The sequence below is a fragment of the Cuculus canorus genome, chromosome 2 (assembly GCF_017976375.1).
Source record: "Cuculus canorus isolate bCucCan1 chromosome 2, bCucCan1.pri, whole genome shotgun sequence".
NCBI classification, from domain to species: domain Eukaryota; kingdom Metazoa; phylum Chordata; class Aves; order Cuculiformes; family Cuculidae; genus Cuculus; species Cuculus canorus.
The window spans coordinates 132,023,004-132,041,895 of NC_071402.1; the positions used below are offsets into that span (position 1 = coordinate 132,023,004).

Here is an 18,892-nt window from a genome sequence, read left to right on the forward strand (position 1 = left end):
GAGTTCTTTCTCTGAATCCGTATGCTGAGAGGCCAGGAGAAAGGAAAAATCAAAAGGATGGGCTAGTTTTAGTCTTCTAGAGAGAAATCAGTTATGAAAATGTTTCCAAATACAAGATTAATTCACAGTCTGAGGTCCCTAAAGGCATGCTGTGCCTTCCACTTGTAATGATGAGAAGTTATTCATTGCAAGACGGATGAAAAGATGTTCTCCAAAGACTGCATTTTATCTGCCAGTAGTAGGACACGGACAGAAGCATCCATAAAATTAATTATAAAACTGTTTCTCAGAAATGTGTAAACGTGACAGTGGCAGTGATCTCTTTTACATCTCTTGGGTCCTGTGTTTTAACTGTGATTGAATTGAGCTGTCAGATTACATATAGAGTGACAACTCTTTACTAGCTGCGGCTGGATGAATAATGCAAATAAAATGTTTGCAATCATCTTTTTACTATATAAAATTTTTTTTGATTCTTTTAAATCCCCTTTTGAGTCACAAGTATGTTTGTGTGGCAAGAGGTATCACAGATATTTATGAATGCATAGTTGTGAACTTGCTGCAAATTCACTTTATAGTAGTGAAATATTAGATAATTGACAAATTGAAAAATTCATCTAATATTCTGTCATCTGCATGACATTAGACATTCTATTCAGCTGTGGGTTATGCTCTTGTATTAGAGAGAGGAATAACATTAAAATGTTGGTGGCCAAGTTCCAGGAAAATACTTTGTGATGAAACTGCTGTGCTGAGGCATTTGTGAGTCAGTTCACGATGCAACTTTGTGAACTTGTGAGCTTAAATTTATAAAATTATCCTCCAAAACTCATGTTAAATATGAAGAAAAGAAGAAGCCTGAAGATCATGAAAGTTATAGATATTTAGTGTTTCTTGAAAACCAGGACATTTAAGGTAGCTGTTTAAAATGTGCAGATTAGTACCTCAGTATAGGGAACTGTTGAAAAGACTGACTGTGGTGAGCGCTCTCATTCTACTGACATTAGTGGAGCTGTCACATTGTTTTCTTGCTACTGTTTTTGTAGCTGTGCCTATTGCTTCCTTTTTGTGCTTCTACTCCTAACTCATATCCTTGAATGCTTAGCTATTTTAGATCAGCACATCAGGGTTGTAACGTCTAATTACACTTGTTTGAAATCTCTGACATTCCGTTGACCTTCCCGGACTGGTTCATATTTTTTTGCTTATTTGGGGGGAGGGACAAAGGGGCAAATTTCTAAACTACTAGTTACAAGAAAGTACCTGTGAAACCCTTTTGAATGCTACAGCACTCTACTTGTCCACAGCTGATGAGTTTTAAAAATTCATGAGAATGTTCAGTAATGAAAATATAGTAATATAATTTCCAGCGATTAATAAAACTTCTTGTTTATTAAATAAAGAAAAAGCGATGCAATGCTACAATAGATAACGTGTTGCCTCTTCAAATCCACATATTTTAAATCCTACTTTTACCAATGTTCAAAATTACACTACTGATATTTCTGAAGTCTGCCAGATTTTTATCCCGTTAAACACAACAGAATTTCTGTAACATTCTACAAACTTAAAGTATTTTTTTATTTTATTTTTGAAGTCATACTTTTATACCTTTTGTTACTGTATAAATTGTGGCTTGATTGGGAAAAGTGTATGTGGATGTACGGTTAGTCTTGGAATCAGCTATAACTTTTTAAGGTGAGTTGGTGCTTTTGGCAAGTGTTTTTAGGAACACAGTGTGAATTTTTAAGTGATCTCATCCTCTAAATTCTCACTGTGTCTTCTTGTTTCCTTATCGCTCTGTCAGCATTTTCCCTTTCCTTTCCCCATTCTACTTAAAATGGTCTTTTGGTCTGACATATTGATCCTACTTGATCCCATGACTAATATTGATTTTATTCTCAATGGGACTGTAGCCTGTCATCAAACTTACTTTTTCTTTCATATCAAGATGACGTTTGATTGATTGGCTTATTTGACACTAGAAGGCAACCGTGCTTGGTTATGATCAATACACTTGTATTCTCTGTTCCTTATTACTCTCACTAAGACTACATTAGCAAATGAACTGTGAAAATGTTTCAATTACCTGTCAAGCAGTAGTAAAATCTTACTCCCGTTGTTAGGCAAAGTGTAGATATTTCACTGGGCTCTTTATTAGAAATATTGGACTAATATTCCCATGGTACAGGTCTGCTGTGGAATACAGTTAAAGTAAAGTAGAGTTTCAGCTAAGGGCATATCATGTTTCTGGTTCTGTTTACTTTGTCTAGTCTGTATGGAGACACTTAGGAATGCTGATCCAAATTAACTGAAAAAAAAATATTAGTTAAACTACATTAAACGTCTGTGTGAATCCTCTTATTCAGAATTAAGATGACCTTAATTCTATTTGGTAAGGATTTTCTCTTTCATTCTAAATAGCCACAGCTATACAAAATGATAATACAGTTTAATTAATCTCCTTCAAAGTCCCATTTTAAGTAATTTGGATTAATTCTTCAGTATTCCTACTTAGGTCAGTCTTTTTCAGTGATGCTCATATTATCACTACTAGTTCAGATACAGCCTCTTTCATGCTGGTGAATATGAAAAATAGTGAAAATTCAAATAAGGTATCATTTGCAAGAAGATTTTTCCAATAGTCTTTGATGCATAGTACAAAATATGTGCCAAGTAACTTATAGTGTTGTCTCAGAGTTATAAAGACTTTTACCTTTCAAGCCATAGTTAAAGCTGTAAGACACCCTCAATGTGCCTCTGTGTATATAGTGAAGGAATTGATCTCATGTTTTGGTTTTGTTTAGGTATTTTGTGTGTTTTATTTCTGATTTGCAGGTAGGCAAGTGATTGCTATATACTTTGGGGAAATGATACTGTAGCTGCCATCACCGCTATCACTTACAAAATTATGTGAATAAATACAGGGAGAACTGGAAAACCTTTTTCCCCTATTTTCTGTGTGAAGTGTATGTAATCTAGTTTTTCAACTTGAGTAAATCTAGCAAAGAATAGTGAAAAAGAAGAGAGAAGATAAAGGAATAAGAGGTGAGGTTTACTAGTGGATATCACAAAATGTTCATGTTAAGAAGACAGAGCAGAACAGTTTCTTCCACTTTTGTCATTCTTATAAAGAATTCAAGCATAAATAAGAGGTCTGCACTTTAATGGAAAAAAAGTAAGGTATGTTTTGTTGGTATTTTTCCCCAGCCAAATACCTCAGTTTACTGTATATTTCTGATTTAACATAGCTATGGAATATCTTTTTTCATACTCTTATTTAATCTGGCTAGATGACACTACATTTCACATTAAAAAAATATTATTTGGATAAAGAAATAATATTTCATTCCTTTTTTTTATTTCCCTCTGTCAAATTTAGACTGTATCTACATGACTGTAATTGTGATCAATGACTCTAATATAAATGGAGGTACATATGTTCTTCTGTTACCAGACATGAAAATGTGATTACTGGAAGCATTAATATTGCATCTGAAGGTGTGAGGTTATTATTTTTAACCAGTTGCAGCCAAAGAAGATCCAATGATGTTTCTCATATGAAGCAATTTTAGCCGGAAATAGACATCTTTAAAATCTGTTCTTAATTTTTTGTTTCTGAGTTTTCCCTTTATTGCTATTATTATTTCAAAGTAGTAGTGTTATTTTGGGTTTGATTATTCCTGTAACTGTTTTGTATATGGTGCAAAGCTTTACCTTTACCTGATGCATTAAGGAATAGTGAACTGGATTTCTTAGCAGTGACTCATTTTTCTTGAAACTTGCATGATTGAAACTTTGGATGAGCTTAAGGACAGGGAAGAAGTTTTGGAATCTCTGTAGCAGAATGCCCTTCACAGCTTTTAGCTCTTCTATAAACCACTTTCAGGGGGTAACTTGCTTCTGCGTTCTTGCTATGTAGCTTCTTAATCTGTAGTAATAGCATTTACTGATTTGGTTGCAGAGAAGAAGCAGAAGGACTTAGAGACTGTTGTTTGAATTAGGTTTCTGTATGAGTGTGTGAGTTCTTGAAGCCACTGTCTTCCCATTCATCAAAATTTGTACCTCGTCATCAGCAAGAAGTTATTGCTTGTAAATTGTGGCGTTTCATCTTGTTAAGGAATATAAAATCTTAAAAAGATCATGATTTCTTTCTGAAGTGTGTTGACATGCTATTATCTTTGATTTTAGAAATGCTGGATATGGTGGGGTTTTAAGTTCCATTCCACCTACATTAGGACGGTATTAGCTCCTACCATTATCAGGCATTTTTCATCGCAAATGTTTTCTTAAAGCAAAAGTCAAACCAACATTTTAAAGTTTAGGATTATATTTTAAAAGTTATCTCTGTCTTCCGGTATTTGCGTAATCAAAGGGGAGAAGTGAGCGGCCTTTTTTGTGTCACTGGTTCAGGTGAGCAGTCATGGTAAATGTGTAAATAAAATGCAGGTATATGTGCTTGTGCTAAAAAGTTCTCATTTAAAAAAAAAAAAAAAGATACATAGTGATTTTTTAAGAAAAGTGGCCAAAGTATCATGTTTGTCATCTTTATTTTAGTAAGGAACAGACTACAAAATACTACTTGAAATTTACAGTGAAACCAAAACCACAGTAAATTTTCACACAGAAATCATCAAATCAAAGACTTTACAATCCTATGATGTTTTCCTATCATTAAACTATTAGACCAACTTTCTTTCATTTTTGCATAATGAACAGATGTGAGAAACCGGTAGATTTGTCTTCATTGAAATCAGTGCCATTTCTACTTAGGCTTCTTAGAAGAAAGTGACTTCACAAATATTAACCATCAACTAATTAAGATGTACTTAATTAAAAGCAAATGCTACTTAGGAAAAGCTATTGGGAGAAAGGCATGTGATTAGGGAATTAGCAACCGATTTAACACTTGGAGCTACCAGCTATGCACCTAAGCAAAAAGATGAATGCAGAAACTTCACTTGATAGGAATAGTGTAAAGGAAAAATATATGATCTTGTCACCTTGTGTTTTTTGAAAAACTTCAGAGCCAATGAAGTAGAATATATTGAGAATATAAATTGTAGGTTAATGTTGCTTTATGTTCAATAATTTGAGAGGTTAAAAATTATTCAGAATGTTGAGAATTTATCAACCTCCCTCATAAAAAGAGATTTTTTGACAGCTGGTCATTCAGGAATTAGAACAGAAAAAAATTACGTACAAGGTAACATAGTGTTGCTATTGTTTTCAAGGACACTGACATTTTACTAACATTAAAGCTTACATTGACAGCCTTTGTCTCTGCAGCAGATATGAATAAACACTGTCAAGATTTAATGAAGGCTGCTGGGATTAATAAAACATTTGAAGTTTCCTAATGTCTATCAAAGGATGTGCTATACACAAGTATTTAAGTGATTCAAGAGCAAAAATTGGTCTGTCAGTCAGATACTGTTGCATGTGCTACTTTTTTTTTCTCCAAATACTCTTAAGATTGTTGGGATAAACAACGTAATAAGTGATGAATTCCATGTAAATATTATTGTTTCCTCTTTCTGTAGCTTATTTGGTTAGATTTTCAGAGATTACCTTCTAAGTGCTCCCTACTGAAAAATCTGTGTCAGCCTTTTCCAGTTATGTATGCATTTTAATTAGAGATATGTGCTATGAGAAAGACAGCTTTCCTTGGAGAGTTCCTCTTGTATAACAAAAAAAAACCCACAACCAAACAACAAAACAAAATTGTTAAAAAAAATAAAAAATCAGTAATGCTATGAGACTGAATTTCCAATCAGCAATTCTGATAAAATCAAAGTAAGATAAGGAAGCTTGAGGAAGCGAGATCACAAGTGCTTGATTATGTAAAACAGCAGAAGTTGAATCAAGATATTATGGGCATCCACTTTTTCCTGTGCATAGTTCACAACGTAGTTCCCCACCTGTTCTGATCATTGAAAAAAAGAAAAATACACACTACTGCTGCAGCATTGTCATTTGGAAGGAAAAGTTAATTTACTATGACAGTTCGTAGTAGGCAGGCAGGATTTTTCCTTTTGCGGTGAACTTTGGGAACTGTTAATTGCTTAGTAATTTGAAAGGAATGTAACAGCATTAAAAATTAAAATGATAGTGTTAGTTTATCCTGGTAATTGCTTGCTATCCGCTTATAGGCGGATATAAGGCGTCCTAACACCTGAAAAGTGAATGATTTTGCAATAATTTTGATAGGTTTACTATAATGTGAAGAACTGCCCATTTTGAATTATACTAATCAGTCAGTGTGTAAACAAGGTTAGTACTAATGCAAGTCTATAATAGAGCTTCAAATTGGAAAAAATTGTGTTTTCTCTTATTTCAGTGGCTTTCTTGAAGTTGTTTTTTAAATTTTCTTTAGAATAATGACTGCTAAACTCATCAATGTTTTCTTCTATATTATACAATCACAGTCTAATTGTGTTGTTCTTATTACTTTGATGCAATTACATTTTAGAATGGTATTTTCTTGCTTAATTTCTACCCTAAGCTAAAATTAAAAGAGACATTTAGGCACTTCAGAATTGTAAGAAATTTTTTTTATAAAAGCACTTTCCCCTCTTCTAGTCAAACAGACTTTGTATATCTACAGGAACAATGAAAAAAATGTAGAAATGTAACATGTACTAACTTTTAGTGGAGAAATATATGGTTTTAATGCCTTTGGCTATAAAGAGAGGTTAAAGTTCTTTCCATTTGAAAAACAGGAATGAGCATATACTACAGATCAATCTGGGAGTGTTCAACATGGATTCATCAAGAGGAAATCATGCTTGACCAAGCTGATAACCTTCTGTGATGAAATAAATGGCTGGGTAGATGAGGGAAGAACAGTGGATATGGTCTACACCCTGACTTCAGCAAGGCTTTTGGCATTGCCTCCCATAACATAGGCAGCTTAGGAGGTGTGAGTTAGAGGAGTGGACAGTGAGGTGGACTGGGAACTGGCTGGGTGGCAGAGCTCAGAGGGTTGTCATTGGTGGCGCAAAGTCTAGTTAGAAGCCTGTGACCAGCAGTGTTCCCCAGGGTCAGTACTGGGTCCAGTCTTGTTTAACATATTCATCAGTGACCTGGATGAGGAGACAGTGTATCCTCAGCAAGTTTGCTGATGACACAAAACTGGGAGGAGCAGCTGATACGCTGGAAGGCTGTGCTGCCGTTCAGTGAGACCTGGAAATGCTGGAAGGTTGGGCGGAGAGAAGCCTAATGAAGTTCAACAAAGGCAAGTGCAGAGTCCTGAACCTAAAGAGGAATAACCCCATGCACCAGTATAGCTTAGGGGTTGAACTGCTGGAAGAAACTCTGTTAAGAAGGACCTGGGAGTCCTGGTGGACAACAAGTTAACAGTGAGCCAGCACTGAGATGATACCTGGATTGAGAAAAGAGTAGGTAGCTGGTTAAGGGAGGTTATCTTCCCCCTCTGCTCTGCCCTAGTGAGGCCCCATCTGGAGTACTGTGTTCAGTTTTGGGCTCCCCCAGCTCAAGAAAGGCAAGGAGCTACTGGAGACAGTAGTTCCAGGAGGGCCACAAATGTGGTGAGGGAACTGGAGCATCTCTCTTATGAAGAAAGGCCGAGAGACCTGTTTAGCTTGGAAAAGAGAAGACTGAGAGGGGACCTTGTCAATGCTTACAGATACCTAAAGGGCAGGTATCAAGAAGATGGGATGGGACCAGTCTCTTTTCAGTGGTGCTCAGCAGCAGGACAAGGGGCAACAGGTACAAACTGGAGCACAGGAAGTTCTGTCTGAACATTAGGACAAACTACTGAGCGTAACAGAGTACTAGAACAGGCTGCCCAGAGAGATTGTGGTCTCCTTCTCCAGGGATATTCAGAACCTGCCTGAACTTGTTCCTGTGCCTTAGGTGAACCTAAGGGGGAGCAGAGTGGGCAACTAAATGTTTTTCAGAGGTTCCTTTCATGCCCTGCCAACCTGTGTTTCTGTGATCTGGTTTTAATGAGTTTTGGATATAGATAGGCATATTTTGTTCTTGATGTGGTCAGTGTCCATGCAGCAGCTTTGACTTCTCAACCAGTTTGAGGAGGTAATTGAACAGATGGGAGAGTCAGCATAAGGACACGTGTAGGTCTTCATGTGGGAGGATTGCATACAGGAAAATGCATGGGAATTCAAGATAAAGGTCTCATGGGCTATAACCTTTATAGCCCATACAGGAGGCAGTGCAGTGCTTTCCTGCTGATTAATCATTTTGTCTGCTTGAGGAAGGAAGGAAGGAAAGGAAGGAAGGAAGGAAGGAAGGAAGGAAGGAAGGAAGGAAGGGAGGGAGGGAGGGAGGGAGGGAGGGAGGGAGGGAGGAGTAAGTGGCAACCAGCACAGCTCATAGATTTTGACATTGAGTGATCTAACTGCATTTTTTTTCCTGCAGCCTCCATGCTTAGAGGCATTACTGGAGGCAATTGAATTGATAGCAAGGCCTTCTTCACCCACAAACACCAAACACTCTGAAAACTGAGCCCTGGCATGCCTTACCAAGTATTTCAGGTGCCAAGCAGTTTTCAAATGCGTGGCACATTGTATGTGTCATTTTCTGCTGTATTGTCAAGACAGGAAAACTGGTAAGGGAGGCATCAGTTAAGAAACTGATGAAAACCCAAGAAAACCATCAGCCAAGAAAATTGATACAGTCATATATGCACAACGCAGTATATACCCTGTTATGTATAAACAGTACATCCAAGTCATGCAGTGCTTTGAACCATCAGTCTTTTCCATCCTTTTGTATCTTGAAATTGTCATTTTAAATGTGCAGGATTAAAAAGACTTGAATGATATACACTGTAGTTTCCTATGATCTGTTATGCTTCAAAGCATCCTATGTGGCTACCAGAAGCCACAAAATGAAGATATGGGCATAACTGTTCATTTTTGAGTTGCAGGTACACTAGTAAGTTTGAACACAACTAGTAAGTTTGAACACAATCAACTAAGCTGTACAGAGTCTAGAGGTGTGCAATTTTAGCATTTAGGCTTAGTTGCTGTTACTAATTCTTTTATGAACTTTATAACTGCATAATTTGTTTTACCACTCTGTGATATTCCTGTCCTTTACTGACTATACAGGCATTTTTAAAAAAATCGTTCAGTTTTAATGTTCAAAGCACTCTCTTGATTTGATCTCATTTATTGTGATTTTATTGACAGTTTTTTACTTAGTTTATGTCAAGATCTAGTTCAGCCTTTCAGGGACTGTTTCTGGTTTCCAGGGATAGGACTGAGTCTTAGTTCATTGCCTTATCGTCTAGGACCCCAGCAGCATTTTAATTTTATGTTGATTTCATTTTCTGTTCTCTATGCCTCATTGAATATTACAGTGATTTTACTGTTCATTTTGAGGTTTTAAAAAAATTTTTGCCCTCCGTTAAGCTCTTGCCTTTCCATTTACTACAGGTCAGAATTTGACAGCAATTTTTTACTGTGCACTGAAGCATGCATCATATTAAAAGATGCGCAGTAGCAAGAGGCTTTCCTTGCCATGTTTCTGGAGTGATTTAAGCTCTGGGAATACTTTCTGTTGGAAAGATCTTAAAGCATTTTACAAGAAATTTAAATATCAGACACATTTTACAGATGAGTAAACAAAAACGCAAAGGAGTGACATGGTTCAACTACATTAAATACAAAATGTAGATCTTCTGCAGTTTAGCATATTCTTCAGCTTTTAGGGTATAGACCAAATTTTCACTGGTTCTGTATCTGCTTTGTGACTGTAATAAAACAAGAAGGGTGAAGTGAATACAGTCTGATACTTATTAGCAGCTACCCAGTTCCTCCTGCATGCTGTTCACAAGCTACCTTTCTTTTCTTTAATCAGTAGGCATTTGGAGTTGTTTTGTTTGGTTGGTTCAAGAGCTTTTGTTTGTTTATTTGTTTTACAGCAATTAAATAGTTCAGTAGATCACTAGTGGCTCTGATGTCTGCATACATACTAGAAGGTTTTCACACCAAGAAGGTGGCCACAAGGGATTTTTAATGTAGTGACTCACTTTGATGATTGTGCAGCCTGATCCAGAATAACAGTTCAAGGAAGAAATGTGGATTTGAAAGGCTATCTCCTTGGCAGTCTTTACTGATGGTGCAAATCCGTTAAGAACCCAGAAAAGGCTTAAACAGTTTTTGACATTTTAAATCCTTGAAAAAGAAAACCTGTTTTTTCCTCCTGCCATTTTGACATGCAGCATTCCTTTTAGTACAATTTGGATAATTTAGCCCCAAATGTGCAAATGCTGCCTAGGAGAGACACATCATTCAACTACATAGACACTGGTTTTGAATATGGATTAGAGCTAGATTCCAGATTTTAATGAACAAATCAACTGATAAATGGTGAAGAATTTTCCTGATGGAAGTGTCATACTGTGTTTTCTTCTTTCTTTTTTTTACATTTTGTCATTCTGTTGTTTAGAGTACAAATAGGTCAGGACAGGGTCTTTTGACTTGTAATTTTGGACTTCTGCCTTTGCCTCCTATACAACATAAATATACAGTAAATAAAGTTAAAATAAAATATGAGACTACACGTGACAAACTTTTTCAAATGGGACTTTTTCTGAGTAGCTTTAGTCTTTACATTGGCATTGTTCCCAGCGTATGGTTGAGTGGTTCCTGGTAGCTGGCTCTACTATGCGGTTTAAAGAGGAGGAAAACAAAGGTCAAGTTGTTCATAAAATCATTAGTGAAATGTCAAGAAGAATGTAGTCTAAATAAAAAATCTCCTTGAAGATAAGAAGTACCTGTTATAAAACATTCCTTCTAACTGCATATCTGTGCTGTTGAATTAATTAAATAAAGATTGGACAGATGGCAAAATAAATGCTGATATGGAAGATATATATTTTGAGAATATTTTATTTTTAAAAGCAAAGGATAAAAGAAGGCTTTCAATCTCATTTCAGTAAGCAAATATAATTAGACAGAAGGTGTTATGCCCTAGTACAGCAAGGATTATGTAACACAAAAAGACATTAAGATGCTTTTAAAATGTTATTTTTTTCAGAAAACTTAAAAAAAAAAACCCATATCTTTCATGTTTGCAAATGAGACTGGCTCTTTCCATGCCTTCATAGTACATGATTAACAGGGTCTCAGAAGTCCAATGCGCTCTTAGGTGCAACTTTTTCACAGTACCTTACAACTGGCATTATGTATTGGGCTACTGCTCAATTCCTGATTGAGCTCTTCTTTGAAGAGCTGATGCTCTTCTTTGAAGTACTTTCCGTAATTGGTTTGTGTAATAACAATGCGGTAACTCTAAGCACTGAATCCAAATCTTTCTCTCCTTCATTAATTTTTTCCCTCATCAACAAAGCAAAGACTTTTCTTGAGGCTTTTGTCACTGTTAGTGAGACTTACTGACTTCTGAATATGTGGTCATTTGTTTAATAGATGTTAACTGATTTGATCAGGAAATCATATGTTGCCTTACAAAACTAACCGCTTTGTGATCAGGGTGCTGTTCAGATTGATATCAAACACAGGGCTTTCTGAAAACAAAAGCAGCTCTGCTACTTAAACACTAACTAGTATTTCATTAAACAAGTTATGCCAGCCTGGATTTTTTTATTATAATTAAATGTGTATGTTGATGTGACAGAATACAAATGCACAGATCTTTTTTGTATTTCCATGACACAAACACTGATGTGTTACTGGCTTGGATAACAAAATAAGATCTTTTTAACCAAACAAGACACAATGACTACAGTCTGCTGCAACTCTTCTCATGTTTTGATTCATAGCTGCAGTTAAAGAATAAATTGTGAGTCGTAAGACTGGCTGAGCTGGAAGTCAGCATACTTTTCCCCTTCTCTCACAAACATGAATTAAGACTAGGTGATTAATATACATGTACTTCGAGTTTTCCATAGGATTATTAATGTACTCTGTTGTTTGCCTTAGGATTTTCTGTGGAATCAAATATGTAGTATCAAAATGAAAGCCTGAAGACCACCCAAGCTGAGCAGAATATAAAATTAAGCTAAGTTAAAGTATGTTCTTCTAGAATCAAGGTAGAGGAGACAAGTCATTTTAATAAAAAAATCTATTTACCTTGTTTATATAGAAGAACAGAATCTAATTTATCTGTGTTCCCATCTGGACTAGATTACTCATTTTAAATTAATTTAACAAGTGATAGACTACTACTAGCCTTTTCTTTCCCAGGAGAAGAGGTTGACAGACAGCTGTGTAGAGATGCAATCTACCCAATCCCGGTTGTCTGCGAAGCTCCATGCCCAAAGGATTGTGTGCTCAGCATGTGGTCTGCGTGGTCCTCCTGCTCACACACCTGCTCTGGCAAAACCACAGAAGGGAGGCAGATGCGTGCCCGCTCCATTCTGGCATATGCAGGTGAAGGTAAGGTCACATACTCTTACAGACTCTTATTTGACTGTGAATTCTCAACTGTCTTTGCAATGTCAAAGTAATTTCTTATCAACAGAAATGAACTATTAGATGGAATTGTGTTTTTGAAATACAGAAAAAAATATTTAAATGCATATCCTACTCATTCATGTGCCCTAAAGCTGTTTTAAAGAGGAGAGTTGATTTGGCTTATTTCAGTTAATGTTACTATTTTATTAATCTAGGTAGTGGACTGTTTTCATTTTGAATATATGGTTTTCTCATTTTCTATTAAAATTAAACAAGACAAATTATTTATCCTATACGGACATCTGTGAAAGATATTTATAGTGGATTGTTAGTAACTAATTTAAGTCCAATCTGAAAGGATATACATATGAATGCTGAAAAAATGAGATTCTTAATGGTCCGAAATGTTAACAAATTGCTTTTCTAGCTTCTTAGCTCAAATTGGTAACTAATGTTACACCATTAGCATTTTTATTCACAGTAAGACTTTGGTTTTACCCTTTAAATCGTTACTCATGTGAATAGTTTCCATTCATGCAAATGGTCCTACTGCGGTATCTGCAGCAAATACAAAGACCTAGGTGGAGAATAAAGGAGAAGAAGAGAAAGGTTTTAGATACAGCTTCATGTCTATTCTTTGATGATTTTCTATGTTTCCTATAACTAGTTTTGTTTGGTTTGTTCTTAGGGGGGGTAATAGAGCAAGTGTACTATATATTTAGCATGGTTCTAAAATTGCCATGTCGGGTGTGCCAGGATCCAACTGGTAAAATGCCTTGTGCTGGCTGTGCTGCTCCAGCTGACAGCAAGGAGACATAGCCACCAAAGAGTTCTTGGAAAATATTTTCTTGTGTATTACTGACAGTAAAATTGAATGCTTCAATGTAAAAGGATTCTGTGTATGTTTTAGTTCTTCTTTAAAACTGTTAAGCATTTTGTTACTTTCAGTTAAGATGAAATTTAGCTGAAAAGTGAAAGCTGCAAGCTATGAGAACAGTGAAACAGAGTGTCTTTTCTGAGAAGCAGAAAAATAAATGTACAGGCTTCATTGTGTCCAAAACCACTTCTCTGTTTGCCAACACTGTTAACTTAATTGCTAACGGTATACTGTGTAGTTTACAGAATTTGAATAATTATTTGAAAAAATAAATAAATGTAGCAGAGCAGGCAGTTCCAGCTTTTTCCCTGAAAGGGACCTTTGCTAGAAGTGTAAGAGGCAATCAGAACCATAGTTATTTCAGTAGGTGAATCAAATATTAAATTACTTAGATGGATCTATGTTGCAGAGTAAAAATGCTCTTAAAATAAGAAAAAAATATGGGTTTATGTTATCCCTTTTTGAATAGTGTGTCAAATTTTGAAGAAGAAACAGAGACATATTTTCATGTGATAATTCAAATAAACGTATTCATGTGCTTCTTGCTTTTCTGCGTAGGTCAAGATAATAGATTTTCGATACGCTCATGCAGTTTTACTGGAGACAGAAATTTATCATCCTGACAAGCATGCCACAGGACTGAATATTTAAATTACTCCAGAAAATTATTCAAATTTCTTATTTCTTTTTATAATGTACTCATTTTATTCTGGCTTTGATACTTAAGTCAACTTAGGATAATTTACAAGGCTGCAGATGCAACAAAACAGTTAAGCATAGCCTGGATTTTAGGAATGTGAATGTTATTTATTTATGTTGTACAATGATCGGAACCAACATTGTATCATCACAAAGATTGACAGGTCTCAAACCACACAGGTAGTAGTGAAAAGATCCCTAATCTATTGCTGAGAAAGCCTACACACTACCTATATATTGTAGTGCTTCGGCTTTGCTTGAACCTTGGCCTCTTTACCGTGATTCCAAGATGAGGTTATTCTGTGCTTCTTTTAAGGACATGAGCTGGTATGTCCACCTAGCTTACAGCAATTCACTCATGTCTTGGTCAGATATCTTCAACACTGTGCTCCTCTGCACTCTGTACGAACTCCAGAGAATAAAATTATATAAATAATTGAAATAACCTTCCAAGGCTTAGCATATCGTTACAACTCTAGCTGGAAGGTACTTTTCACCTTTGCTTGTATTATATTCAAAAAGTTTTTATTTTTTATGCTTCACTGAAATTAGAGTTATTGACATCTTTCCGCTGATGTGTCTCTTATGCCTTTTAGTCATTTGCTGCATGACAAATAACTGACTTTTCACCTGCAGAATTGCATGACAGAGATCAGCTGTGTTCCCGAACCATAATATCCTGATTGTATAGTTGGTGCTGGGAGGTCATTCTGTGTTCTGGGGGCACAGAATATATTCATGTATCTGAAAGTCTGTATTCTGCTGATATAAAAAAGAAGCTCTATTTGAACCTTTATGGGAAAACATACAGTTCTCAGTTCTGTTCTGAGGTTATAAAAAATGTGCTTTATTGTTGATGAAAACTCTGTATAAAACTGTTGGTATGAAAGACAGCCCAGGTTAGGTAAGCCACTGCACAGTAATTCCTATATATCCCAACCATGCTATTTGAGGGGTTTTACTCAGAATGTAAGAGCAGTATATTGTACATGAATATATATGATTCCTGTGATATCAGGATTGGACATTAATTAATGGAATCAAAGAACTATAGCATATTTTGGATTAGTAGGGGCCTTCCTCCACAGTGAGCAGAGACATCTTCAAGCAGATCAGGTTACTCAGAGCTCTATCCAACATGACCTTGAATGTTTCCAGGAGTGGGGCATCTATCACATCACTGGGTAACCTGCTCCAGTGTTTCACCACCCCCACAGTAGAAATTTCTTTCTTATATCTAGTCTAAATCTACCCTCTTTCAGCTTAAAATCATTACTTCTTGTCCTATCACAACAGGCCATGCTAAAAAGTCTGTCTCCATCTTTCTTATAAGCACCCTTTAAGTACTGAAAGGCTGCAATAAGGTCTTCCTGGTGCCTTCTCTTCTCCAGGCTGAACAATCCCAGCTCTCACAGCGTTTCTTCGTAGGAGAGGTGTTACATCCTATAATGTACAAGTCTGTTACCAACCTGTGAATAAGGCTAAACTTGGCTTCTAAGAAGACATAAGGAGTCCAGGTTTATCACTGTGAGGCTCTGACCACATGAATCCTCCTGCTAGTCATGCAGCATTCGATCTACAAGCCTGGGAAGATCAAAGCACTGCAGGCATTACATACACAAGGAATATTATAATTCTTCAAAGTGTCTACAGTGCTTAATTCTTGTTCATTGGAGTACGTAAAATTGAACACCCCACTGAAATGTTTGAGTGTCTGTAAATACATATGAAATAGTTTCTTTTATCTGGATCTCAGATGGAGTTTTATCAAAGTATTTCTGTGATTTTTCAGTTTCTCTCCTCTTCAAAATGAATGTACTTTACTCTGTCATTTTGCTTGATAATGTTGACAGATGACTATCTGTGATAGACCTATGTCGTTTTGCACTTAAGACTTATTTTTTCTTCTGATCCCCAGCTATCTATGATCCTGAAATGGTTTGAAGAAGCCATCAAGTTAGCATAACTGGCCACCAGGAAACAGCCACAGTATAATCAATTTTCTTGGAAGACTTAGAATAGGAATAATTCAGTAGCAGTAAAATAATTCCTTAGTGACAAGAATAGCTTCACTGGAAAAACTGAAGCCATATGTAGTTTACAGAAGCAACAGAGTTTTCTAATGAGCTCTGGGATACATCTGTCCCTCTAGCACCGTTCTGATTTCTGCTTGAGCCAGGAGCTGACCTCAACCATGTGTCCTCTCATCAGCATTTCCTCATTCAGAACAACACCTCAGTGTTGGAAACCATACGCTGTAGAACATCAAGCACAGTGTAGTTATGCACATCTGGGATGGGCTTATTTATTTGCATATAAAAAATATCTCTCAGTGGAGAGAGAGAGAGAGAGAGGAGTCTCTTCCCTCAAGATAAAGACTTTCTGTCATTTGTGAGATGATTCCGTGTGGAAACTGGTGTCACAATAACTATTTTTTATATATTTTCTGAGATCATTGTCCTCAGCTTGAAGGTTTGAAAAGTGAAGTGATTTATAAATTTGCCTGTCTGTGAGCCTGCCTATAGAGGTAGCACATTTGTGTCACTGTCAAATATATATTCATGGTACAGTAAGAAACTCGGGAAAGTCACTGTCTCAAAATATAAAATGACAGCAAAGGACATAATGATGTTATCTGGTACATCATACAGTTATTCTGCATAAGTCTAGTAAAGGCATCATGTAGAGCTCAGTATATCTCTGTTGAATGTACGATTTGTCTTTTTTCTGTTTTAATTTTTTTCTTTAATATTTCTATTAATTTTTAGTTTACTGCTTACAATAAATCTTTTATAATTAGTAATAAGCACTAAAACTTCTTTACATAGGCCATTAACCTGAGACTAAGAAGCACCAAATGAGTAAATTTTTTAGTAAATAGTAGATATACAGATTGAGTATACACTGCCATTTGATTGACACCACCAAATCAGTGTCATACAGCGTAGCAGTAAAGTTGTGGATACATTGTAAATTTTATCAGTAGTAAATGACTGATACTGATTTTGGAAAACTAAAGATAAAAACCAAAATGAAATAAAAAAAAAAAAAAACCAACCAGAAAAAAATCCACAACTCAAATGCAAACAAGAAAATAATCTGATTAAAAAACTTGATTTAATAAAATGAGAGTGAAGGCCAATTTTGTTTGAAATATTCTGTTAGGGCAAGGATGTGTATGCATGACAGTGTCTTACTATGGCTACTGTGTATTCATAGATTAGCAAAACAGTGCAGGAAGAACTATTTAATGTTACATCATATATCACAGACTATTAAATATCACTGAGTTAATAGTATAGAATTTCAGTTGCCCATCTCATCAGGTATTCTGTTTGACAGGAACCAATAGCTCATATTTCTCACATATCTGCATGATTGATTTACTGAACATGTAAGGAATGGCTGGATCAAAGGAGTTGCTCCTCAACTGTAGGCAAATTATGGTTGATATGCTTTAAAATTTTATTCCTGTTAAAATCCTTGTGCTCTTTGACTTCAGAGTTGTGAAACAGGAGTTATACTTAGGACTTTTTAATGTGTTTACTCTTCTTATACTTGTTTTGCTTGTTTGTTTTTGATTTTTATGCTTTCCTGGCTTGAACTAACAGTGATTGGCAATTAAATGAAAACATAGAACTGAGTAATTGATTTCCCAGCAAATTACTTATTCACCATAGGATCAATTTTGGGAAAGACAGGGATTTTCATTAGCTTTACCTAATTTCAACTGATAATTAGAATTGGGGAACCTGAATCTTCAGTCTAGACTTACAAAGTGGCCTGGCACCTACTTGTGAAGGAGAGCCAGGGGAGAGGATATTACTTTCCTTCCTCTTTTTCTCAGGAACCCCTCAGTTTGCATTCCTGCCTGAAGTATGAGGTCTGAGGTTCAGTCCTGCCTCAGAAAGGGCTGAAGGACAGACTTCTCATCTCCCTTGTGTGCACCCAAACTCCTGCACTATTGTGTATTATAGGACAGATCTGTTTGGTTTGTATAATTGACACAAATCAGGTGAGGAAAAGTGGATGTCCGCAGAACAGGAACAGGAGATCTGCACCATCAGCAGTCTTTGATCTTATGTTTTTGGTCTGCATGTACAGATCACGTCTGTCTTTAAGAAGTGCAGTGGTCTACCTCATTCCTACAGCAAAGAAATGAGTAATCACTCTCTAGATTAGAAGAGGCATTTCAGTTGCATCTCAAACTTTATGATTATTCCTCCTGTTTTGAAATGCATCTATAAAATTACATGCATTTGTAAAATGAGTGACATCAAAACAAATAATTAAAATGACACTAAATGCTTTAAAAAATATTTAGCATTTTGAAACTTGGAAGTTATCAAGATAGTGTCATGGAAAAGACATAAAATCTGATCTTTGAATGTCCTAAAGCGAGATGTCTTTCCTATTACCAAATCAGGTCCAAATCAGGCAGAAAAGCAGTCTACGTGTATGACTATTGAAATGTTCAAGGAAACTAACCTCATATCTCTACTGATTTATGAATAATATGCAAGTCCCTCTGTAAAGCTAACTGAGCTTTGCCTCTATCAAAAAAACAAAATGAAAGGCGTTGGCTCCAACTGTTGTTTTTACTTTGAAGCTATTATTTTTAGTACTACCAAGCAGTTATTCACAGTTATCTGATAATTCATTATATAATATGTACTTCATAATGTATGTCCCTTTTTCATATATTCTAATAAAATCAAATATTTGGGTTTTGGGGTTTTTTTTTTTCTGTGATACTCATTAATTTTTGTATTCCTGTCAAACCTGTTCTCATTTAGTGTAATGGTCTTAAGGTCGAGCAGCCCCGATCTTGTTACCCCTATGCAGATGTTAAAAAAGGCATCTTTAACTAATAGTTTTCCAACTCCTTCTGCTTTTTCTGTACCTATTTTAA

The 18,892-nt window shown here is 35.9% G+C and overlaps 1 protein-coding gene across 1 annotated transcript in view; it reads left to right on the forward strand.

The window, feature by feature from the left end:
• The window catches only part of THSD7A (thrombospondin type 1 domain containing 7A), a 280,961-nt gene that overhangs the window by 191,322 nt on the left and 70,747 nt on the right, over positions 1–18,892 (forward strand). Inside the window, exon 8 of the mRNA XM_054059364.1 lies at positions 12,195–12,386. Coding sequence (XP_053915339.1) covers positions 12,195–12,386 — 192 coding nt within the window. The remainder of the gene's footprint in view (positions 1–12,194; positions 12,387–18,892) is intronic.